This window comes from Bacillus rossius, chromosome 1 (assembly GCF_032445375.1).
Source record: "Bacillus rossius redtenbacheri isolate Brsri chromosome 1, Brsri_v3, whole genome shotgun sequence".
Classification (NCBI taxonomy): Eukaryota; Metazoa; Arthropoda; class Insecta; order Phasmatodea; family Bacillidae; genus Bacillus; species Bacillus rossius.
Window position 1 is genome coordinate 315,626,330 of NC_086330.1, and position 27,805 is coordinate 315,654,134.

At 35.4% G+C, this 27,805-nt stretch overlaps 1 protein-coding gene across 2 annotated transcripts in view; it reads left to right on the forward strand.

The window, feature by feature from the left end:
• LOC134527934 (protein dopey-1 homolog) overlaps nt 1-27,805 on the forward strand; it is a 195,259-nt gene that overhangs the window by 135,958 nt on the left and 31,496 nt on the right. For both annotated transcript variants that reach the window (XM_063360975.1, XM_063360976.1), the window contains exons 25-30: nt 6,601-6,834; nt 9,560-9,683; nt 14,285-14,450; nt 18,124-18,335; nt 18,999-19,151; nt 27,210-27,405. In XM_063360975.1, the coding sequence (XP_063217045.1) occupies nt 6,601-6,834; nt 9,560-9,683; nt 14,285-14,450; nt 18,124-18,335; nt 18,999-19,151; nt 27,210-27,405 (1,085 nt within the window). The remainder of the gene's footprint in view (nt 1-6,600; nt 6,835-9,559; nt 9,684-14,284; nt 14,451-18,123; nt 18,336-18,998; nt 19,152-27,209; nt 27,406-27,805) is intronic.

A 27,805-nucleotide genomic window follows, 5' to 3' on the forward strand; every position in this document is an offset into this window, starting at 1 on the left:
CTAAAGATTTGTAGGTCACACTATGAGTACCGGTACTAAAAAACGTGTCGGTAACTTATGCCAGTGCCCAAATTTTTGTAATTAATGTTTTCAAAGTGGAGAAAATATGGAAATATGGAAGATATGGAAATAATACTGTATTGTAGGGCCTATGAAATTAACATTTAAAAACATCTCTGATGCACTGTATGAATGGCTATTACTTCCACTGCAAAAAGAGGTAAGCCTACTATGTATGTATATTTAAGGTTACCTATGTATTTAAATTATATTAACTATGTTTTACTAATATTTTGCATTACTTTACTTTTTTAAGTAAGTAAATCACATCATTGATAAAAACAAGGCGTGTAAGACCACATACATACGTTTTAATTAGAAAATGAAAAAAAAAAATTCTAAACATGTGCGGGAAGTGACCATTTTTTGGTTTAGGGTAACTCCTTTATAAAGTACTCCTCTATAAAGTAGTATCATATTTTTGGTCCCCTAAAGTACTTTATAAAGGGAATTTACTGTAGTTCCCATAGTATCGTAATCAATGTTAAACAGATTGTAATTAGATGGTGCCTCCTACAAGCTGATTGAATATATTTTCATTAGGAATGGCATTCCTTATGAAAATAAGCTTTTTATAAGAAGGTTTTTAATCAATATTTAATGAAAAAATTAATTTTAAATTATTTGTCTACTTTTTGTCAATAGTGGGGAACATAAGCTTTAAAATTATGTCAGAATCATTCATTTTAATGAAAAATTAAAAGAGAGATGGTGTTGCAACAATAAAAAAACTAAGACAATAAGAAAATTATGGCAGCTTAGCTACATAAGGTTACAAATATAATTTTGGAAGTGTTATTGTAATCCTTAGTAGGTTACAATAATATATTTTCACCCCTTTAGAACCTGATGTGCCTCATACACAGAAGCGGCAGGAATTGTGTTTCTAAAGTACGTGGTCTTATTTAATGCCTGTGTACTGTAAACATGTACCCTGTTTTATCACATAATCAGAGATGCCAAGTACTAAGGATTTTCCGTAGTTTCTACGATTTTCGTTACTTGAATACGGCAATACGGATGGTAGGTTAAAACTACAGATTTAATGCATTTTATGGTTTTTCGGTTTGTTTACATCACGTCGCAGTAATATGCGGTATGTTATGTTCGTGGTTCCATAGATATATGCATGTGTGATGTCACACTTGTGAAACAAAATGCCCTAGACTCACGTTTCGTAACATTTTATTTTCAAGTTTCCAGTAATGATTCAATATATCTATGCCGTTTCGTACTACTTTGTTATTTTCCGGTGTGTCGGTTATGTGTGTTGATTCCGTGTATATGCTACACTACATTTGGCGTGTTATTTGCGATATAATGACAGAAAATGTCGAAATGTAAAAGTTCTATCACAGAAAATATGTGCGAGCCTTCAAGTTCGAATAAATCTATCGGGCTACCGAATCAGCAGTATCGGAGATCTTACACGGATTTAAGGCCGTGTTTTGATTGTTTTATGTGTTTAGCAGACATTATTTGTTCAAATACGGTATCAACCCCCCCAGTATCCTATTTCAGAAAATGTGTCTTAAAATAATATTGGTATTTCTACCAGGAAAATGGTTCAAATAGCACCATTTTGCACTTACTAAACAAAATTTTCCTGGGGGAGGGCCCCCGGACACCCCCCTCTCCTTTTCACTCTTTATTAAGTCAAAAGTTACTCACTACTGACAGGCACTCCACAAGGTTGGCATCCCTGCATAATCTTTGCACACGCATAATCATCACACCCATATTTTAGGGCATCAAAATTTGGGTAAAATAAAACTCACGTAAACGTTTCATGATGTTTTTGGTCCCGCTATTAGATTCGGAGAGCTTTGTGTAGGTTTATTTTCCGTATAAAACAATAATTTTAAAGTAGAAATTTAATATTTATTCGGACATTACCACTTGCTTATTTAATTAACGGAAATACGTAGTTGTCTGATGTGTTAATTTTCTTTTAAAGGCGTTTTTAAATGTTATAACCTTCATCTGATCATCTGCATCCCCGCGGTGTATCGCTTATAAAAATGTAGCCAGCGCTAGATGGCATCATTCATGTTTGGTTATGTTGCTTCCCGTATAGAGCACGCACACGTTGTCGAATATCAATATCTCGCCGATTTATGCAACGCGCGCTCTCTGTCTAGTGCCGAGTTAACATTTGATAGCCCGCACTCTTTTGTGGTGTTTACTACGACAACAGATTCAAGTGGCTTGCGTTCGGGTCACAGATTTGGTTTTTCTATTTAAAGTTGAAGAAAAGTTTTTGTTGCATGATTTATTAATATAAATTGTTTGGCGTGCTCTTGTATACTCTACTTTTTTTAATAAACGTACTTTCCATGAATGGGTTTTGTTTATATGAATAACTTTACCTAACAAAAAAAAAAAATTTCGCATAAATGTTGCACTACTAGTTTTCAAACTTGATTTTAGTATTAAATGTGCTATGATTATGCGATAAAACCTGTAAATCAATGCACTGTTTAGCACCAAAGTGAAGTTAATTTGCCTTCTGTATACTGTTGTTTCTCCCCAGACAAAATAATAACAATGAAAAAGTTTTTACTACTTCCAGCAACAATTATGGCAGCACGCCTACCTCTTCCATGGCCTCCATTTGGATGAGAGAGTGGAAGGGATAGTGTCTTTCACTGCTTTGGGGAATAGCAAATCTCGAACATATTAATTTTTAACAATCTGCTCAGCTTTGTAATTGGTTTGTTGGTGTTGAGCAATGTTACTGATATTATAAAAGCTTAGTGACAATTTTCTCTGCAATTAAAGACCACATGAAAGTAAGTGCAACTTATATTAGTAAGTGCTGTTTCTCTAAAGTTAACATTAGTAAATCTTTTAAGAGTACACTAAACATTATATTATTGGTAGAACCTGTTCCTTGAGTAGAACATGCAGACACTGTTATACACTTACATGCAGATGAACACTGTATGTGGTTAGGGCCACTGTATCAAGTTAAAAGTATTCATACAGTTTCAAAGAAAATTTTGGAAAAAAAGTATAATTATTTCTTTTTAGAAACTTAACATTTATTTTCACATTCATAATACATAACAAAACTTGCTTTAAATTTGATTCAAAGAAAGACTTTATAGTTTATACGTATGTAAATCACTACATTGAATGAAACGAACAATAACTGAAAAAGATTAAGCAAACGAAGCATCGTAAATATTTGCATACTCTTACTCAATTGATGTAAATAAATTCAAAAGTATATATATTGGGTTTGGTTGAACCAATCCATCCAGACAATTTGGGATTAGTGATGTTTCTGTTTTACATTTTTCTCAGTTCAATTCCAGTTCTTAAAAATAAGCTATTGATTTTTGGTTAACTTCCACACAATTTCCAGTCACATCAAATATACAGTATGTCCTAATAAATTGTGGGTTTCTTTGTTTAATATAACTTAACAGCACCTTGCTATATCACAATCCAACCTCAAACAAGACACCTAGCCTCTAAGTAGCACAGTTGCTTCACATCTTACTAGATCGCCGGAACAGCACTGTATCAACATCCTGTAACGCAGCAATAACTAGTTAGTAGGCCTGTACGAATATTCAAATTTTTGAGTAAGAGTAATAAACTATTCGTACTCGATTCTACCTTAAATACCAACATTTTGAAATAAATATACATTTCCTTACAAATATTTGACATTGCATAACTCATGAGTTTGTTGTTTACTAATGTTTACTGTTAAGGTTAAGTCATTTCTACAATATAAATACACCTATCCCTCACTTAGCATGACTAATTCGTTCCTAAAATTGCTCGTGTTATTCGAAATCGTGTATTTTGAAGCATTAGTTTCCATAAATAGCAATGCTAATTTATTTAATGTGTTCCAAAATTGTGTAGGGAAATATACTTGATGTAATAGAAATTCGTTGAATAACACTCAACTCTAAATACCTATGTCACACTATTTATCTTTATATGCCTCCCATCACACTTTGTATGACAAATACGACACCGCATAACGGGAGATAAGTGGTTATGTACTTTATCGTCAGTCGGCTGGCTGATTTGCCCGCCCGGGCGCGACCTTCAACTCACGTTGCATACCTTTCCAAACCATCCTTTACTGACAGTGAAACCGATATTAGTGTCCATATAGTTGCATTTTAATTTTTCAAAAAATAAAGAGTTTATTTGTGTATCACCACCTAGTTCACACCAATCATGTCAGGCCAATGATTATTTTTTTTTTTCATTAAACATTAATTTAACAACCTTTTCCACATAAATCATCTGTTCATTTCTGTTCTGGTATCTAATGTCAAATATATTCCCGCTATTAAAATCAACAGCATCAGACTTATATAAACTTTTGGTAAGAGTCCTTATATCGTATGATTGTGCGTAGTGTTGACTTGCTTAAAACTAAGTGCGACCAACATAAGCATGGCTTTCAGGACAATCTGCGTGCCATAATACTTCTAGTTTTGTCTTAAATACTTGAGCACGTTGCATTATGAATGATCAAGTACGTACAGTTACCGGCAGCTGAATGGGAAGATGTTGCTTTTGTGTGAATTATTTCCCTGCCATTGGCTAGACTGAGTTCACGGCCTGGTTTGTGGCCAGGCGACAACGGTACGGCACGGCGGCATACGCGCAAAACGTAAAAAAATTTGGTCCTTTACACTCCATAGCCGCAATTTAACTTGCCATAGCTGATGATTTTACAACAGGCAAGAGCGTAGACAGACCTACGCGCGCATCTCTTCCCCCCTTGTTTGGCTAATTGTATCCCACGTTACATCTGTTGTTTACAGAAGTTGAAACAGACTTCGTGGTGTCATGCTCAAATTTTTTTTTGCCTGCCGAGATTTTGTGTTAACTGAAATTTACAGATGTGCTATTCAAGACTGGGGCAGTAAAATTTACATCTCACTTAATTAATCCGTGCAATCTGAAGATGTGCTAAGTGAGGAATAGGTGTACCATCTTTTGATGTTTCAGTGGGACTTCATAATCAAAAACATGAACAATAAGCGATGTTTTGAACATGCAACATGTATTCAAAGTTTTTTTTCACTACTATCTTGCTGAACAGTAATGGAAAAATCACATGAACAATTCAAAAAACAGTATATTTGTCATTTCGAACTTGAAAACAAAATATTATTTGTATCCATTTCATCACATGCTCCCGAATGTGGAAGAAAATAAATAAATAAACAACCACCACCATGGACTAACACACCAGGGAACACAGACACTCCATTTCGATGGCCATTAAAAGAAGTAAACATCATTGTCTCAATGGTGTATAAATCGATAGTCACAATCAATCTAACATCATGGGAGACAGTAGCAGCTTATTTGCTGTGTGTAGATATGATGAAACAGATGTTGCGACTTAAAAATATGATTTTAATAAAGTAAATACTGCAGTGGTTTAAGATTCCAGAAAAAATTATTAGAATTTGTGTTTATAATATTGCTGAACTAAGATACAATTTACCTATCTGTGTTAACGATGAAATCTCATTAATATCTAGGTTTTAAATATTTAAATATGAGCTCATTTAATTAATCACTAATTCGGGAATACATACATAATTTTTTGTGAAATGGATCACATTGGATTTGATGGTATTTTGCAGTTTACGAAAATGTATAGATCATCATGTAGAGTTGCAGGTTCTATAAAATAAGGTGAATAGGAATGGAAATTAAATGTTGGTTGGTTAGATTAAGTTAGGTTATGTTTTGATAGGTTAGCTGCATCATTAAAAACACTATTTTTTGTTTCATAACTAACGAACATTTTCAGTGTAATTATTGTAGCTGACTTGGCCTCACCAACTTTTTACTCTTGTATTATTTGTCTAATTTTCCTGAAGTTGTTAATGATGTAAACACAATTTTTTTGTGTGATTCTAATTATCATTCTTACTATTCGAATTCAATATTAATATTAATTTGCTATTCCAATTCAATTTTGGTTGAAACTAAACTGATTTGTGCGCAGGTCTACTAGTAGTACATATTAACCACTTTTTTTATTGGGTTAGTATTTTATTTAGGTACACCAGTAACAAATTTCATGAGAAAAATGCCATTATTTGTTTAGAAAGATTAGGTAAGTTATATACAATAAATAATAGCAAGTATCAACACTCCAAAGCAATAGCAAGTTATGTATCTATTATAATGAGTGGGATGTAACCCTCAAGTTAACAGAGGTCTGTTAAAAGAGTGTATTAAAATTGTATGGTTTGTTGGTTGAGTTATAGGTTATTTTTAAGGTTTGCAAAAGTAGTAGTTGCTACCTGGGTTGTATTAACGGTTTGTGGATCCTTACTGAAAATACTGGTTTGTATGTTTTTTTTTTATTATTTGGTGTTGATACCTGCCAAAAAGGACTTGAACGGATAAAAGTTTTGAGTGCAAACATATCTGTATTGAAAGGAAGTTATTTGATGCCAAGAAGTATGGATATTTTACCCGTGCCCCTCCATGTATTTGACTTTGGTATATTTGCACGTGGGTTGTGTGTGTGTGCAGGACCTGTCCCTGGAGGTGAGCATGCTGGAGCTGTTCTACTGCTACATGCAGACGAGCTCGGGGCCGCAGCTGGCGGAGAGCTGGGGGTCCCTGCTGGGGCTGCTCCGGGACGGCCTGGCGCTCTCCCCGCCCGCCCTCTTCCTCATGCTGGCCGTCCTCAACGAGTTCGTGCAGAAGATCCCGCCTCTGGCCGAGAAGAAGGACCAGCGAGACCTGCAGGACATCACCGCCAAGGTAGCCACTCATGCGTACAGTCTAGTATGTTTGGGCCCGTGGTCATGCCAAATCAGTCAATATAAATTCAGCAGGAATCCCAACAAAAATAAAAAAGATTTATACTACATTGGTATTGAAAACAAGTTGTAATAAGCTGCTCTTATAGGACTCTTACTGTTTAAAGAAGTCTCTGTAGTATGTTGCATCCACGATTAAGATCTCTTCATACACATATCATTATGAAAATTTAACCTGCTAGAAAAAAAGAAACACTGTAATGAAATGAAAACCGACAGTAACGATAAACTCTGAGCAAACTAAAAATGCTGCACAGTAATGCCGATGTCAACAGCTGGAATCCACCCCAAAAAAATCTGAATGTGAGTGGTTCCATCGGTACCTAATTACAGAACATAACGATAATAGAATACCTGATTGTAAACCCCTCACTAAAGATCACTAATTGTAATTATGTCTAAAAATTGTGTATTTTCATCTAAAGAAACTGTGTAATTATCCATACCAATAATAAAGTATCAAGTAGAAAAATGCAGAATTTGAAAAAAAATTGTCAAATCAAAATTTGGCACTGAAAATTGTATATTACAAAAATAATTTCATTATTGAAAATTATTTACTCTTTTATTTCAGTTTTTATCATTATTTGTGTGGAATGAAATCTTAAAATAATATTTTTTTTTATTTTTTAGTTAGTTTTCAGCATCTAGATGATTTAATATTAGTTTTTCACTTAATTTTAACGTTATCGGTGGCCTGTGTTATTTACGGTGTGATAAGGCTAAATTTATGATTGAAATGAACGCACATTCAAATTGGTATATCTCTAGTCTGAGGTATGGCCCCTTTTCTGTTAGATACAAGTACAGATGTAAAGAGGAAATTTATGGCTACTCTTTGCTAGAAGTGGTTGGTTGCATGTTTTAAGGTTTATAAGTGCAAGAGTACGGGTGAAAACGGTTTGAAACTGGATGGTGTGTATTCAGTGCAACCTAATCATGAAGTACCTCCCTTTTAAGTATTTCTCATTTTCAAGGTAGATATTTCCATATCCTTTCAATATGTTCTACACTTATTTACAGTTTAAAATAAAGTACATTGTTATTAACTATCAAAACTGTAGGTTTTTTTTTTTTTGTTCCAGATATGTTGTACAGAAATTTCACTATTGTTATTGGTGTATGTTTTGTGTTTGATGACTTCCATTCTAATGTCTCTTCCTTAGTTGGATTCTGTGGCCACCTTACTGTCATTCACTAATGGGTTTTTTTTAACTGTCAGAGATACATTCACTAATAAGAAATGCACTTTAAAGAGGAAATGAGAAAACAGTTCTTAATTGCATTCTGAAGTGAAAATTTTCTCAAATAAATTTTATAGTTGTTCATTATGTATTCATAAATCATGAGCAGTCTTTAAATAAAATCTTATCTACCAAAGCCTTGCAGACAGTTTTAGGTATCAAGTGGACAGTAGCTTTAGTGTGCTGTATTGCCCAAGACCATTATCCAAACAGCCTGGATAAATGATTGTAAACCCTTCTAAACTGCTCAACATTTTTGCAATCCAAGTACAATCCCTGGGGGATTTGAGAAGTCAGAATCTGGATTTTCAATGTTGGTAAGTTTATATGATGGCGCTAATGCGCAGTCTGGTTTCCATGAGTGCTGTTTTATTTGCCATTTGGTACTGAGCCCTATTTGTCACTTTCAGGTAGTGTCATCATCAGCTGTTATCTTGTGGCGAATTTATTTGTTTAATTTCCACATGTGTTACAACTTAGTTGTGCATGTGAAAACAGTACAGTAGAACCCTGTTATAATGTTCCTGCTTATAATGCCATATTGTTAAATTCCCAAAATTTTCCTCATGACAATGTATTTATTTCCTGCATATAACGTTTCACAAATAGTGCATTTCAATAAATGCAAAAAAAAAAAAAAAAGTTTTAAAAACCTATCCAGCCATACACTTGTCCCATCTGTAAAGTTTAACATGTTAAAAGGGTTACTTTAAATTTGTGTGTTTTTGTTTACAATCACTTCTGTTCTATAGTTGTTCAAATAGAAAAACAAAATGTTAGTATGTCAGAACACCAGCTTTACATGTTAGTGCTAGCTAAGATCTGTGCATTCAATACTTTGAAGATACATAACGTTCACAGTTATGTGCCTGTTGGCACCTTTGTCTTGAAGAAAAAAATTTACAAACCCTTCCATTCCTTGGCATTTTATTGTGTTTTCAGATGTATGTACGTAGTCCAACAATATTTTAGTTTGTCAAATATTTTCCAATGGCAAGAATAAAAATCTTAAGTGTTTTCTATTGCTGATAAAGAGTTTAATTTATTTCGTCATCATCATCACGATCCTTGAATTATTTTACAGAAATGGGGCATTGTGTCTTTTTTAAAGACAAATAAAATATATAGAAACTGGAACTACGATGAAGTAGAATAATTGTTTCCTTGGTTAAGCAAATTCGAGCATCAAGTATATCAAGTATATCAGTGATTAATTAATTGGTAAAAAGTTCAAACACTGACAAGTGCTAAATTGACATTTCCTGCTTATGTTTTTTTTTCCTCATGCCTCCTTGAAAAACATTATAATAGGGTTGTACTGTACATACTGTGTTAGCATTTATTTTAACAGTTTTTTTTCTATTGTATGTAAACAAACAGTTTAACACTTACATAATATGTGCTTGATTTGGTTTCTGACAGCTTATAGAATCATGTGCTCAAATTGCCGGCACAAGCCTGGAGCAGACTACGTGGTTACGCCGAAATTTGGCTGTAAAAGAAGAGGAGCCATCTCAGGCTGCTTCCAGAGACAAGGATGGTTCAGGTGAGAGAGTGTCATGTGGTGAGGATGTAATGTTTCGTTGTGATGGGGATTTTTCTGAGTTGTTATCCGAGTGCTGATGAAATGTGCGAGTGTGTGTATGTACTGTTCAGCTTGAATAAGTCATCATTTTGTCATGTTGCCCCTCGTTTTCATCCTCACTGCAGTTATTTTAAAAATGAGTATACAGTAGAACCCCTGTCATACACTTTTCAACGGAGGGCACAAAAATGGTGTATGATGCGGGAAAGTGTATGAAAAAGGGAATGGCAATAATATTTTTTTTTTTTTCAATCTAGCATACCAGCACAATGTCAGATTAAACTTAAATACATAATGTGTAAATAATTGCATAATGAAAGATATGAATTCATTATATATACATATAATAAAACCACCAGAAATGTAAAATACAGTCCATAATCAAGTAAAGCTGACATGAGAAACAGTGGCCTTACAAAATGTTATGAAGTCCTTTCTTGGAAGGGGGGAAAAGTCACCAAGCCTAAATTAGAAATTTAAAAAATTAGGCTATTGCAAATAGAAAATCAGAAATTTTTGCTTGTTTGTTTCATTTTACAAACAACTTTATGCAACAGAACAATTTTCAATAAAATTTTAACTTGAGAAACGTAAATTACAAAACAATCCGTTCGTAAGAAAACAATAACGGGTATATTCAGTTCAAAGATTACTGAATGCACAAAATATGAGATCCGTGCCTTGGTAAAGCACGTGCACCATTTTCATCATTGCTAGTTTGCGCCACTAGTCTCGCTCGGTGCTGGCCATAGATGCTACTAGCGAAGTGCACAGTCTTCCTGATACTATCCATATCTATGGTGTGATAAAGTTATTTTCTTACTTTTGCAAAGGTAAACAATGAACGTTTTTCAAAATAAAAGCATTAAAACGTAGTTTATCAGGAGGAATATAACAAAAAAAATTGAGAATTTTAGGGCTTTTCCGCTTTGTAAAAACGTATGAAACGGGAAATTAACGATTTTATAAGTGTATGTTCCGGGAAAGTAAACCATTGTAAATATAGTACTTTCGGCGGGACCAAAATTAATCGGCGTATGACACGGGAAAATGTATGAAACGGGAATGTATCATCGAGGTTCTACTGTATTTCACTACATGAATTTTTTATATCTAAATTTAAAGAATTGCTTTCTTATTATATTAATACATACTCTGTGCCAGCACAGTAATTTACACACACACACACACACACACACACACACACACACATTAGAGTTGTTCCGATACCATATTTTCCTATACCGATACCGATACCTCAATACCATTCCGATACCCCGATACTCTGCTCTGCTTATTTCTTTCGCCCGTTTGTTATTATTCTCATACTTGCAATTTTTATTGTAAGTATCTATTAAGGTAAGTTGTTTACTTTCTCCAAAATAAGTATGTTTACTACTGCTACTTTGTTCAAGAATACTCTGACTGGTAGATGCAAATGAAACACAAGTTTTTTTGACTCCAAGCTTTCAGTTTCAACACATTTTGATGTGCATCACAATGTTTCAAATGCTTGATAAGATTTGATGTGAAACTACTTTTATCTTTACCACCCCGAGACACGATTTTACCACAGTTGTTGCATTTCACTTTACTTATGTCTGTCAAGTCTTTAGAGAAGTATTTCCACACACTAGAAATTTTTTTTTACCAGTTAATAATTAATAACTCATAGCTGCTAAATAAAAAAAAAATGCAAGACACGTGATTGCAATCCTAAAAACGGTACTAGTCAAAAACACTAAACACTCGTGAAACCATAATAACGTAAACAAAACTGTATTTGTTTTTCAAGCATTGCAAAGATGTCAGTGTAATGAAATATATCAATCGCACCCCATGTTTTTGTTGGCATGCAGAAATGTTCACGGAATTGTTCTTTGCCTAGTCACGAGATGTCTCGGTACCGTAACTGGTGAGCGGAACAATATCGATCGTATCACGTGTTTTTCTGTACCTGTTGATATTATCATTGGTGTGTTGTACCATTTGCTTTTGTTTATTATTACTGCTGTGTTGTGCAGCGCTATCGCCAGACAGGCAAGCTATAAAGATAATATAAGATAATGATAACATGAGGTATTCACTGCCGGCAATGGTCTATTATGTAAGCAAACATAGCTCCCGTTTTATTTCTTATCGGACCAAATGGTTGAAAAATATTGCTGATAATGTATTGATAATGCTTAAAAGGCCGTTTTTATTTTTTGTAACACGGTACTAATGCATCAGCCCCATACCATACAACTCTAATATATACACACACACACACACACACACATATATATATATATATACACACACATATATATATATATACACACACACATATATATATATATATATATACACACATATATACACACACACACACACACACACACACGGTAACATTTCCAATCAAAATAAGTGATTAAAAATGTAGGTAGTTTGTATGTAGTATTAATAGAGACCTGAAAAAGTAGATGTTATTTTTCTCAAAAATAGGTGTTATTTTTCTGAGAAATAGGTTTTATTTTTTTTTTTTTTTTCAAAAATAGGTATTATTTTCCTTACTTTAAAACTGGTACAGATATTTTTTTTTTTTTTACAAAATTACGAATTATTGTTTACAAAAACTAACTTGGGAACGCACCACAACGCTGAAATGCCAAATTGACCACAACGCCGACAGCTATAAAACTGCTGTGTACCACAACGCCGAAATACACTAATGCCGAAAAATGTCATTGCAGGACTGCTACAAAGGTTAGGTTAGACAAGGTTAAGTTAGACTAGGTTAGGCTAGGCTAGGCTAGGCTAGGCTAAGTTAGGTTAAATTACGCTAGGTTAGGTTTGATTGTGGTATTTCAGCGTTAGGTACATTTAAGAAACACACACAAATTCATTCAGTTGTTCTTTCGACGTTGTGGTACACAGCAGTTTTCTAGCTGTCTGCGTTGTGGTCAATTTTGACATTCGGCATTATGGTATTTCGGCGTTGTGGTAACGACCCCACTAACTTCTGCTGTTCTTGTCTCTTTTTTAATATGTAACTGTGCAGCTGCATTGTCTGCACATTAACGTTTTTGGGTCAGAAGCGTAGAAACCTTAACGTTTGAATTCTTCCACCCGTACACACACATTTACGGGAGGCTTAGGCATTTCAAACAAAATATGGGTAACTTTATACTTAATTTAACATTAGCTGTACAATTATTTTAAAGCAATGGTCAAAATCCAGAAAACCACAACGAAAACAAACACCTTATATAATCGCACTAGCTACGTTACTCGTTGATGATAAAATAATTGGTTTTCGCGGAAAACTTTACAGCTTCGTAGGTTTTCATATTTTGAGGTTACGATTGAAGTTCCATACTTGTTGTATGTCTCTTTCGTGTTATTCAACTATAACTTTAAAATATCGGTATAGGAAAGTTTAAAAATTAATTTCAATAATTATTTAACAATAAATATTGTCGTTCGTATTATACTACAACGTAATTTTGGTATTAAAGTTATTGTCAAAAGAAACTTGTTTGTATGAAAATAACGAACAAAACAGAGTGACCAACATGAAATCTCAAACATTCTTAGTCAGCCGATTTATTTTCAACCCAAACGTAAAGGCACCGTTAAAAATATAAAAGTAAATTTAATCGTGTTATAAGAATATGAGAACAATTTACAAAAGAAATTGAACATTGCATTTTTATAATTATATAATTATGTATAAATATATTTCAAGCCCGTGACAAATTTTATTTTTATAGTACAACAAGTGAACAACCGTTGAGAAAAGGAAGATGGCGACTAAGAAATCAAAATAACCGTAGTATCTAGAAAAGTAATGAACCTACGGAAAATCATTGTAAATATACGTATGTATAATTAATTACGATACATCTTTATTTTGATACGTAATTTTTAGGCAGATTTAACAAAATTTCTTTAAAATGTGCCAAAAGCATGACAAATAGGCGTTTTCAATCAAAAGTGCAGAAATTCGCGTTTTACATGTTAAAATGCTTAAATTCGCGTTATTATTCGCGTTATCGTGCTAGCGAATATTTAGGTCTCTAAGTATTAATATATGTATGCATAAAAATTTTAAAAAAATTTATGTAGTTCCTATACACTAGTAATGAAAGTAGCAAACTTAAAACTACAATAGAGCTAACTGCGATATATCATTTTTGTAATTTACTGATACTCTGTCATTGTATTTAAATATTATTTTTAAAAAAATGGTGTTACTTAGGTTTCACGCTCATGCGACATGGGTTGGTGTTATTTTCTAACCTCTTTTTTTACTCAATTTATGAGCACTGAGTTGTTACTAAAATTGTTTGGAGCTACTAGAGTAGTTGTCGCAGAGTTTGTTTTGCATATAATTTCAGTTTTTTGTAGTTATATTTCATTAAAAAAATTAACTCATGTTTAATTTAACACACGAATACCACAGTTATGCACTAACAGGTATAAAAACACACACATTTTGTTGTAACTACATATTTGTTAATTGCTTAGTGTTCCTATTCCCTGTTTTACCAACTGGTCGAACTGTTTGGCCTGCGTAGTGCTGGGCTCATCTCCGGCTCAGTACAGCGTGCAGGCGCAGATGGTGCTGGCGGAGCTGTTGTCCCCACTGCTGGACGTCAGCTACGGCAGCCAGGAGAAGGAGAGGGTGGTCGCGCTCCTCACCACCGTCATGTACAACATCACGCCCTACCTCAGGAACCACACGTGAGTTGCCCGTTGAAGCAGTGAAGGGATCGTGTAGGTCAGGGGTTCCCAAAATGTGTGCCACTAGAATATTTCTGGTTGCACCCTGAGGTATTCCAGAGAAACATGTGTCATATAAAAATAATTATAATTACTCTATTACAATATTTTGTCATGTACATAATGCTTTTTTTGTTAATATACATCATTATGGGTGTGCAAAGCTTCAGAAAGTAGAAATTAAATCAGAGATTCATTTTCTTTGATTTGATCTCCGGGAAAATTAAAAAAGTTTAAAGATTCCAAAGAATTTTTTCTTGGAGCAGACTACGTTATATTACGTTAAAAGCTGAATTCTACACAAGGGTTTTGGGCCATAACATTTGCTATTTTGGCTAACTACAGATTCACCAGGTAAGAGAACTACTCAAGTTAAGTTACTTAAAATGGCTGAGAACTGTCGGCACATTTCTCAGGTTAATATTAAACATTGACAACCTGATACTCCCCTGCCCTTATCGTCTTGTTCATGGACTTATTCTAGCTTAAAAATAATTTTAAAAAAGAAGAGTTCTTTCGAATTCCACTGAAATAATAAAAACTGCTGGTTCCTTTCCCACAAGGTCTCAGACATTGGTAAAAAACTAGCTAAACTTTAACTTCACTCAATTGAGTATGAGGTGAGACATGTTTGGTAGATGTTCAGTGAACATTCAGACTTTGGTATCTAAATATTCTTATAAAATCAACAAAATAATTATTTATATACAAAGCCTGAATGTCAGAATGTCAGAGCCTGAATGTTTGCTGAAGAACAGGTAAATTGTAAAACAAGCGTATCTTCTTTTTCCTTACACGTAAGTTAAATAAAAAAAACTTAAATTTTGGATACTCTATTTCGTGATAAACAGGTTGTCCCTGAACCCAACGTCAAGTCATGAACAGTTTATAGACCAACTAATGATGGTTCTGAATTTTTTTTTAAAAAAAGTGGCATAGGTGGTAATTTTCAAGCTAGAGTTTTTTTACTCCTACCATGCATCAGATTATTAGATTCTGAGATTACAAATTTCCATATTGCAAATTTTTGTTATGCAATCCTGAATAACCATACTATTGGAAACAATAAAAAAAAATTGAACATGCTTTACTTGAGGAGAAGGGGGGGGGGGGGAGACTCTTTGCACAATTTATGAATAGCGAGAAGATTTTATGGTTTTATTGTTCGGAATAAGTTCCCATGACAAGTCAGGACCCTCCCCCACCCTCCCCCCTTAGAAAGCCAGGAATTGGTTACAATATTGTATAATTGTAATACAACATGTAGATATATTCTGAAATGTAACATAGTTTAATAAAAACAAACTGTTAATGTGTTAATAAAAATAAGGTTATGTACAAATTGTTGTTGACTCTCGAATCACCCTACCCCATTGTATTTGTGGAGCAAATATAAGTTAGTATATATCATATTAACTGTACATTATATATATTATATAGATTGAATACCAAGTATTGTTGCATATATAGAGATTATTATGGCTCCTAAATAACAATAAAGATTCAGGGATCCTCGATAAATTACCAATTTTTAGTATTTCAGGTAGTTTACATCATGTATAGTCATTGTATTTCGGTAAGGGTGAGAGATGGAGCTCTAGAAGTGATTTCATTATATTCTGGGAGTCAAAAATAATAGTATTCAATAACACCAAACAACATTATTTTTAGTGATGCACCGATGCGGATACCGATGAATCGTAATCGGCGATTATGGGTACTTACCGATTAATCGTAATCGGCGATTATCTTAACGATTACTTTGCCGATTATTTACGTCCCGGCGTAATTAACTAGGTTTTTACCGTGTAATATTTTGTTACACATTTTAGTACGAAATACAGTAATATTTGTATACATTACAAAATTTATCTAACTGCGTCATATCATAATTACAGATATTTCGTTAAGTTTAATAAATCTCATTGCCTCAAACAATAAAAAATGCATTTTTCTTACACGTTTATTTACATTTCATCTTTTGTTTAGTGGCCTTGTACATTACGTATAGCCAGAGAAGTAAAATAGATGGCACGCAATCAAAATACCACAAACAGTTGCAGTGGATTCTATGACAATCGATCTTTTCGAGTCGTAGTAATGGTTCAAAATCGTGGTCACGATACCTTCTAGTTTTTATCACTGCGTTTTACAAACTCGTTATGGGCGTCTTTGGTAACATTATCCGTTTCTTATTTGTATGTGACGTGAAAATTGAAAAAGTATTTATAATTTTATATATTCAGTCAACATAAATAAAATCACATGTGCTAGAATTGGTTTTTAGTCATTTTTATATAATTATAGTGAGATGGCGAGTAGGGAGAAAAAAGTGAAGTGTGGAAACATTTTTCTATAAACTCAAGTGAACAAAATAAAGCAACATGTTTACATTCCTAAACGGTAATTTCTTAATGCAACCTTATGTGATAGTCGATAATAATGCTAGTTTTCCGCAACAAAAACTTACCCATTGTAAATTACAATTATTAGACTGTAGTTCAAGTTGTTTACAATAACAAATATTTAAATAGAATTTAATTTAATTTCCCCTTTCAATGACTTAATAGTGTATTTTATATATTTTTATACTGTTATTATAACTGTATTCTCAATTTTACCTAATCTTGTTATTAAATTCACATGGGAATAAAAAAATTTGTGTGCATTATTACACAATTTCTTCATTATAATCGGTAACTGAATCGGTATCTGCAGATTATTGCTCTCATAATCGGTAATCGAATCGGTAATCGGTAGAGTCATATTGGTGCACCACTAAAAATATTTTTGATGAACCACATATGCACCTGAACATTTACTATATAATAAATACATACATATAATTTCTTTTTGTGCTACTTATATATAGTTCATAATGTTTATACATATAAATATATATGTACTATTGGCTTTTATACAGAGTTATAGCAGTGGAGTAACGAAAAATACAGAAGTTAAGATTTTTTGCAAAATCTCGGAATTTAAACAAAAAGGTTAAAACTCCTCAAACTTTTGAACTGTTAAAGATAGGATAGTAAAATTATGTGTATATACACACGAACACATGCGCGCACACACACACACACACTTAATGGAAATTTTATGCTCTACAACTTCTTTTCTTATCAATTATTTGTAGGACAAAGAACAAAAAAGTTAGTTAACCAAATATATAAAAAAATTTTAAGCAAATTCCCCCCCCCCCCCCCCCCCCCTCTTCAAAATTAGTGACTTTCGAGCTTAGATATCTCGGAAACTATGTGAGATACTTATAAAGTGAATAGAACAAATGTTTTGGAATATTTTGTCAGCTTTAATTTTTGTGTAGAGTGGTCTTTTCTCTAGGATGCATAGTTTACGAGATAAAAGCGAAAAACCAAAGAAGAAGAAAATGGTGGGGCCGTTTGTGTGCCCTCGCCCCCCGCCTCTCCCCTCCACACACGCACACAACAACCCCCCCCCCCCCCCCCCTTCCTTTCACCTAGGAGTGGAGACTTTTATTATGTTTACTTCCTCACAAGTCCAAACAAACTCTCTAAGTCAAAAATTGTGTTCCTTCCATTTCCTTCTACACCCCCTTTTTGAGCATTCTTTGACTGGACTAAACTGTTCTGAACTGCCTGTTATTCAGGAGGCGTAACGTGCCTTGCTTCCGTGCCTGCTCTCAACTGCTGGCCAACTTGAGCAGTTACCAGTACACTCGCAAAGCCTGGAGGAGAGATGTCTTTGACTTGTTGCTGGATTCGACTTTCTTCCAAATGGAGGGAGACTGCCTGATTTGCTGGCGCACTGTCGTGGACAACCTCATGACCCATGACACCACCACGTTCCGGGACCTCATGAGTACGTTATTTCCATTAATACCTGAGTATTACTTTAGTTTATTAAGGTAAATTAGGCCCCAGCATCTTGATTTCTCCAATGCTAATCTGCAGTGTGGGGTACAGCTTATTACATGTTATGGCTTGACAAAGAATAGGACTTATCTTTGGGTAGTTTTTGATGTCAGCAATTGGGGACTGGGGTAATAACTACCATGTTTTATTGCAATTATCGCATATTTAATACTAAAATCAGGTTTTAAAAGGAGGGGTGCGACATTTATGCAAAAAAAAAATAAATCTTTTTTAATTTAATTAGAATTTAGGCCCCAGGCATGCAGTGCAAGCACTACCAGCAACTTCTGATGGAGTATTGCACAAGTGTTTCCAGTATGTGCAAGGAACAATCATAGTATTAATCGGGCATTATTGTGACTTGTCACAAAATATATAGCGAAATTTGGCTTCCACCATTGCATATTGATTTTTCTATTATTATAAACATTACTATAACTATTACATTTTTCAGTACAAAATTGGTCAAGATATAGAATCACAAAATCTGACCTTTAGGCTCAAGTTGCAATGAAGTTTGGCACAATCATTTGGAACCATGTGTGTTGTGTTGTGATACAGTTGGGTGCACAGTGAGAACAGCAACAAGTTTTTGTGGACTCTGCTTCAGGTCGGGTTTCGTTGGCGCAGAGTGGTTCTCTGAGCATCTTCTCCAGTCGGGAGCAGGAGTACGAGCTGCGTGCTCAGCTGCTTAAGAGGCTTGCCTTTGTGATCCTGTGTAGCGAGACCGACCAGTACCATAAGTACATGCCTGAGATACAAGGTACGTGCTCACATCCCTTCACTCTTGGAAAATATATTTAACAAAAATTACAAATTTTACATGATTTTAACATAATTTTTTATAATCTTTGTGATGTATGGAGAACCAAAAAATTTAAATAAATATAAACAGTTTTTTTAAAATAAGGATATAGCAGTGCAAAATATTTTTTAAGTAAGTATCTGTGAAAATATTTGTTCTAAAAATGTAATGTTTTTTTCTAAAAATAATAACATAAATATTATTTTTTTTGCTTATAAATTGGTTTTCTATAGCATAAATTTTTAAATTTAGGAATTTTTTTATATTTTTCATTAATAGTAACTATTCCCAAAAATCTCTTGAAAAATTTAGGTCTGCTTATACACCAGATTATATTACCTTAAATAAAATCCAGTCAAAAAACTTAGATAACTTACTTATTGAATCATGCAGACATTTAATAAGTACTAAATAAAGCAGCATACTTACTCTTTATCATCTGGTCAAACCAAATGTATAAATTATTACGTGTTGTGAAAATAGTGATTAAATTCAAACAAAATGATATTGTAACATGTATATAAAACTCACTATAACTATGTCTTTTCATGTCTAAGTTATAAAATAACTAAAACATAATGTTTAAGAAATGAGATCATATATTAAGAGTTTATTTTAGTAATACTCTTTATATTTTTTTGGGTGTCTTCTGGGAAACAAAGTGTTGTTTCATCTGAAAAACAGCAGCTCAAAAAGCATGACATGTGTTGTCCCTTCCCTTATGCTGGTCCCTCTACTCTGTAGCTCCCTTCCTCGGGAAGGGGGCAATGAGCGGATGAGACGCTCATCGGGGTCTCAATGGCCACCTTGTCACAATGCAGCCGAGTTGCAGGAGGTACTTATGAGTTGCGAGAAAAGCAGCCGAGCTGTGGGTGACATGACCGAGTCTCTTTTAGGGATATTGATGTGGCAGTTGTTCCCTGCCAGAGTATGCACAATATTCCATTCAGCAAATGATTGTTGAGACAATTTTTGGTGCAAGTCCATTTACTGTATCCAACACAAATCACCGATACTGACCCCCATGATACATACTGACAGCTGCTCATGTAGTGCCAACTGTTACAGGGCACGTAACTGTCAGGAGGCGGAATTGTTTGCGATGATCTTGAAGACTTTCTGCCATGCTGGCCGCACAATGCCACAAAGAGGCGTCTGTAGACAGACGGGTTGACGGATTTACGGGTTGCCAATTGAGCCTGTGGATTATCTCTAGGTACTCCCATAGCCCCATCTGTTCATTCCGATAAGACTAAATTCATTCATGAGTTAGCAGTCAATAGTTGTTGGCATGCCATCTTTCAGGATGAGCTGTACAGGGATACGGGCAGTCTGCAGCAGTTCCCTTTAAATGCCTGGCAGTACTCGTCTGGAAACTGTCCGAATCTTTACCTTTCAAGACAGGGCACCATAAACAGACATTATGGAGTGTTACACTCCCTGGGTACATTTTGGGAGTTGGTGGATCTTTAAGTTTCAAATGCATAAATAACAACATGTGCAATTTCGTCTGTATCTGTGCTTCTATTTATTTGCTCTTTTATAGATGCTCAAAGATGAGTACACAAAGCAATATCTTAATAACAATACATGGGTACTATAATATTTACTGTATGGGCCGGCCTTAATCAACATATTATTAAGATATTTTCTTTGTTTTAGTAAAAGTTTAAAAGTAAAAATAAACAATCCCAGAATGTTAATTTTTAGAACATAGATTAATTTAAGTCCTGTTAATAATTGTCAAATCTCTCAGGATCGTCGAAGTAGTAGCCTAACTGGCACGCTGTATGTATCGCGGAGAATTTGGAGGTAAGATGTTTGAAAATAGCTGGCAGAGGATGATGATTTTTACTAAAGATGGGGTACCAGGGCACCGTAACAGTCGTTGGTCACCGAGGACGAGAGAGCTTGTGGACGCCATGTCAGCTCCAGGCTCTTGGACCCTGTGAACAAGTCAAATTTAAAAGGATTAGGCCTGTTTCACAGACTGTCATTAAACGAACTAAAATGCTCACAAAAACGGTGATGGTTGGGGAAGAGTAAAATGTTGTCGAAAAGTCTAGACACCTGCGAGTACTCGAAATTCGAGTTTCGAGTCGAGTTTTTTAGTAATACCGTATTTACTCGTGTATAGCGCGCCCTCGTGTATAGCGCGCACCACGATTTTTGCAACTAATTCCAAAGAAAAAAAAAAAATTGAAATTTTTTTTTCCCCCATAAATAAATTTTACTAACATTTTGTGGTACCTGATTATTTAAATTGATGTGTGGTGATGCGTCAGGAAAATACATAAACTCTGCTGTCTAAACGGAAGATAATGAAGCGCTATATCGTCACAACTGGTACGTGGAAGGAAGGAAGGAAGGGAGGCGTGCCGCGCTACGTTGCTAAGCTGGCGCGGAGAACTTGATGACTCACCGGTGAGGAATGGAGGAAGCGAAGAAGTTGCCGGGGGGGGGGGGGGGGGGAACTGGTGACAACATTCTCTCTTTCTCTCTCTCTCTTTTTACTAGCTTCTGAGCTGGCTTTCTGTAAAGGGGGGAGGTCTAAAAATAAACAAGAGACCATGATGTGCGAGCTTGCGCGCGCGCGTGTGCGTGTGTGTGTGTGTGTGTGTGTGTGTGTGTGTGTGAAACAGAGGCCTTGTTGCTTGTGCGTATGTGTGGGGGCTGGCCAGAAACGTCACCCGTCACCCGGCAGTTAACGACTTCCACTCCTCCCCGCCTCCTCCCCCCAAAAATTTTTTTTCCCGTGTATAGCGCGCATCCTTATTTTTTTCCTTTACTTGAGGGGAAAAAAGGGCGCGCTATACACGAGTATATACGGTACTCGAACTCGAGCTCGTGTCTTTTCAACAACTCGAAATTCAAGCGAGCTTTTCTTGCACTGTGCCTATAAAAAAAAAAGACTCTCATTATATCGGAATAAAAGTCTTACAACACTATTATCCTTTACTTTATAATGTAACATGATCGACCATTTACATGAACACATCATTTTTACGTACCCGGGATTTACGAATTTCCGTGATTAATTTTTTTTACTTCTTTAATTTTCCGCATAGCATTAATGTATCACTTTACTGCTTTATGCGGAAGTATTTCCCGCTTTATGCGGAAACATTTCCCGCATTTTACTGTAAAAAGCGTTTAAATTGTCCGGGGTCTCATCATTTATGCCATTAAATGTGTGATATAAAGTCCCGTTTAAAATTTTTATGAAAGTTCCTGCCAGTAATGGCGCACGTAAATATAAATATGAAGAAAAGACAAATGAACAACAACTTACGAAGAAATATGGATGATGTACCATAACTACAGTACAATTCCAATAGTTATCTTAAGATAATTACCATAAAAAGAACTAAAGATTCTTTGTAGATACCATAACTACTGCAGAAGCATGATAGTTACCACATTTGCACTATAGTTGCCGTAATAACCGAGATGTGTATTTACCGTGATGGTAATGTATTTATTTAGGACATATTAAAATTAAAGAACATTATTGAAAAAAAAAAGGATGTTAAATATTGATATGTACGGTTGGCACATGTTGCTAAGAAATAATGTGATCTGAAAGAATGCAGTACTACTACGAAAAGTGAAAAGGGTACTCGTGGATTTTTAGGTTATGGCAGTCTCTTTCGTTTTTCAGTAATATCGGCCGAAAATTAACAAGAGTATTGGAAGTTGGCAGAAATGCCGATTCAACTAAATATTGGCAAAATCGGCTTCTTCAGTACAGCTCTACATTTGATGACATGAGTAAACATATTTCAGACTACAGGACATTGAAAAAGACTTTAATTTCCATGTAGGTTTATTGTGCGTAAGTTTTTTTTGCATGTGTAAATTGAATTAAGTAAAATGCTTCTATTTTTATTACTTTAAATTGATTAAACTTAATGACAAGTTACAGATATTTGACACTAATTTTGAGGTTAAACAATTTGGTAAATATGTAGAGTAACGGTATATGCGGAAAAAAATGCTAAAAATCCGAAAATACTTTTATTCTATGCTCTTTCACTTCCTCTTTTCAAATCAACCGGCGGAGATAAGAAATTCCAAATACTTTAGGAGATATACAATTTTTTAATTTTGAACATGTAGAGTAGCGGTATTTGCGAAAAAAAAATTCTAAAAATCCGAAATTACTTTTATTATATGCTCTTTCACTACCTCTTTTCATTAAAACCGGCGGAGATAAGAAATTCGAAATACTTTAGGAGCTATAGAATTTTTTAATTTTGCAATACAACACCTGTACAACCATTAGACCGACGCCATTTTTGTTATTTTGCCGTGTGTTCGTGAATGTGTAATAAATCAAATGGTCGATTAGGTCAGGTCAGTTACATTATTAATACTTTCAAACTAAGCGGACATAAAAAATAATGTGAATTAATTTCAATGGTTCTTTAGTTTTAAAGTATTTATAATGTAACTGACCTGACCTAACAAACCCGGACAAATGATTAACATTAACAACTCACGTAAAATATTTTTGTTACTTATTACTTGCGCAACAATATCCAAATAAATTAGACTTTAAAATTAGAAACGTTAAAAACCCACCTAAGTTGGAGGCGGGTACATTTCCTTTGCCATTAGAAGGAAATGATGTAGTCGTTCACCTACGTCGCGATACCTCCGACGGAACATTAATAAATAAATAAATAATCACGTATTGGTTCATTTGAATACTGGCCAATCACGGAACTGTCACGTGACAAAATTGTCCAATAAGAAACATAATAGATACTCGTAAACCAGAAACAATGTTGATCGCCGCATGAATACCCAGGTATTGTGGGGAAAATTTAAAAATTCGATATTCCTAAAGTATTTGGAATTTCTTATCTCCGCCGGTTGATTTGAAAAGAGGAAGTGAAAGAGCATAGAATAAAAGTATTTTCGGAATTTTAGCATTTTTTTTCCGCTTATACAGCGACTCTACATATTTACCAAGAATTTTACTAAAGAATTCCAGCCACACAGGTTGCCAGCGAGAGACGCTTCTCTTCTGCTGTAAACACCATCTCCAATCGTAGAGCTAATTTAACTCCTGAACGTGCAGAACAAATTATTTTTCTGCATGATAGATTGAAGAACAGAATTTAATACTCTATGACAATCTCTCTCAGAATTTTTGTGCCGAAAAGTGGAAATGTTGAAACAATGTGAATGTACTTTTCAAACAACATGATTTTTGGTGCTCAGTTAGTTGAAGCTCAGTAAGGACTCCAGAAAAATTGACAAGGATGAAATTATTCCAAAGATATGTTACATTTACACAAACATATACGTACTTGTAAACTGTGGTTATGTTAGTTGGATGATATCAGTTACTAATGAACCAATGGAAACAGGTTAGATTCAATGGAAAACATGTTTTTTTTCCTAGCAGTGCAAATTATAAAAGCACTCTGTAAATAGTTACCCAAAATTAATAAGCCCACTTCATTTTAATACTTTATTCAAACATTATACTTACTAAGTTTAAGGTAAAAATAATTTTCCAAAAGTGTAACTGTATCACAAAAGCTCAAGCTTCGAGAACTTTCAAGTAGGCTCGCTCGAGCTTGGCTCAAAGTAAAATTCTTAGGCTCGCAGACCTCTAATGTAGGTCTATCTATTTAGTAGGCAAACAATGATAATGGTTTCTTTTTTTATTTCCATATTTTTCTCAAAAGTTCTCACATTTTATTACTCCATCACAGTAAATTTATGTGCAATAAACTTAAAAAAAAAAAAAAAACTCGAACTCGACTCGATACTCGCGAGTATTTTAGCAAACTCGCTCGAGCTTGACTCGAAGTGAAAATCTTCTGCTCGCAGACGCCTATCGAAAACTCACCAAAACAGGGTGCTGCTCAAAGCGCTCAAGAAGTGGGTTCGCCGGGAGGTGAGTGAAGACAGTACTGAACAAGCGCGGTTGACATGGAAGCACTCATAATTTATAATTATTAAAATTTAGCCAAAATATAAAATTCACTACATTGAAAACAGTTGATTAACTACTATCTAACTTAGGGAAACATCCCTTTACGAGACGACTACATTCTAGTACGACGACAGAAGTGGAATCTTGCTGAGGGCTGGCCGAGAAGCGAAGTAGTCAGTCCGACGTTGCGCCAACAAGCCTCGCGTAGAGCGAGGTGACGCTTAATTAAAAACAGCCACTTGATTTAGAAAGAAAGGGGGAAACTTCGGCTTCTGGTCCGAAAGGTTCCGAAGACTTCCAAGAGGGTGGTCGAGAAATACTGACTTCGATATCTTGATGTTGGTGTTAGTGGCCGATCGCAGCGCGATCTACTGAGGAGTGACCGAACCGAGAATTACAGGACACAGCTTGTGACATGACTCGCCAGGGGGCAAGCGTTTAGCGGGCATTCAAACACCCAGAGGAAATTACTCACAAATCCGCCACTAGAGGGTAGAGGCAGTACATTCGAACACTAGTGTCAAGACCTTGAGACAGGCCACCCCTGGCCGGGGTTAAGGACCAGTCACTACTCTGGACAGCATTCCCAGGAAAGGCTGAAGAGAGGCGGGAGGTGAAAATGTGCAAGGGCAGTGGGAAACTAGCTCTACAGAGCCTGGGGTCGTGATTGAGGGTTTGGTAAAAGACTCGTGATCATGCTTTGTAATGCTCGCGCCAGGCGAGCTCCGAGAAAAACGGGGTCCTGCGAGACTGCAGGAACAAGCTGTCTTGGTCACGGCGACAGGCAGTATTACCGTGCCCAGACATGCACCGAAGCGGGGATAAGACGAGCCTGCATGTTGACTCATTAGATGGTTGGCAAAAATTAGATACGGCGCTGGGAACAAATTGGGGAACTAGCCTGACAAAGATTAAGTGGGAGTGAGCAGTGAGTGGAAAAAGTTTAAGTTTTAGCTACAAAATTACTGCTAATATAATAATTTCAATCTTACAGTTGTGCCGAAAAATGCTAGTTGGCGGCACAGGAGACGGGCAGGTGGCAGGAGTGGCGGCAGGCAGGCTCACGTAGATGAAGGTGGCAGGTCTTAAAGTGCTGGCAATTTCGATGGATAGATAATAAACAAGCCAAAGTGTAGAGTATCCAGATGATAAGGCAAGTCTGTGGTTAGGCAGCTACTGGTAATCACAGCTTCTGCTGGCTCTTTTATTGCATATCTAGCTGGGAGGAGGTTAATCAATGGGAAACGAGACACTGCGGATTGGCAGTAACATATTAAAAATTAAAAACTCCCAATACAACAAAATCTTAAAAAGTTCTAAATAAATAATGTTTATTAATAAAAATATTTTTTTTATTATTATTTCTAAAGGAGTATGAGACCACTAAGTAAAAACTTAGGAAGATACAACTAGCGAACTTAAAACATAAGTAGGTAACAAACCATCAATACAAAATTGTTACGTAGGTGTCAATTCAAAATTTGTAATCAAATACTACTAAACATATATTTTTAGCTTATCATTATAATAGAATAGAATATTTGTATGTACCAACCTACGTACTTAGCTTATTAGTAATTGTTTAGCGAAGTAAGAACTCACGCAATCGGAGCGAGAGCAAGACAGTCCGGTCATACTATAAAACGAGGTGGGTGTTTGTGAGCATGCAGCGTAGTACGGGGAATGTGACGTCACTGAGTTAGCGACTTGAGTTCTGGTAGTTGCGTGCAGAAATATGTCATTTAATAAATTAAGAGTAATTTTCGGATACAATTAAATACTTGATTAAAGACTTGGGCTCAGTTAGCTTTTTGGATTGACACCTGCCTAACAATTTCTTATTGTTTTTTTGTTACCTACCTAGGTTTACTTAGTGGTCCCCCAATGCCTTTAAGGATCAAAAATCATTAAGAATCAAAAATTAGTGAACAGATTTAATTTTTAACTTTTTTTTTTGTAGTGACAGGGTTTTATTGAATTATAATTTAAGTTTTATAAGAGGTTTATTTTAAAAGTGTTGATGTAAGCGGGAATGTTGTAGCATCTTGCTGGTATGTTTGCAGAGCGCTTGGCGGATAGTCTGCGCCTGCCGCAAGTGGTGCCGTCAGTGCAGGCCCAAGTGTTCCTGTGTTTCCGAGTGCTGTTGCTGCGCATGTCGCCCCAGCACGTCACCTCGCTGTGGCCCATCATCATCAGCGAGATGGTGCAAGTGTTCCTGCACATCGAGCAGGAGCTGTCTACGGACACAGAGGAGTTCAGGTGAGGTTACTTAAGAGAGCATGTCCAGCTCACATTAGTTCGATCCCAGCAGTGTGCACAGGTGGCTTCCACCCCCACTCCAAGAAGCAGATAATCCATTAACGTATACTCCTTCCCATTCCTGTTCCTTCACGGTGCTTGTCATCAACGGCGTCAAGCTATAGACCAGTACCTTAAGCACAAATAAAATTATTCTCAGTGTTTTAGTGTTAAACCATGGAGCTGCCAGACTGTCAATCTCTAGCTACCAGCAGCTCTGAAGGGTATTTTTGAAAACCTCAGAGAAGGTTGCCTACAGTTTAAGGTAGACTTGGCTCTGTAAGATTGGCAACACTATACTGCCTGCTGGTTATTGTGTAAAGACTGGGTATAAGAAGTTAATTAGCTTCTTGCACCTTGT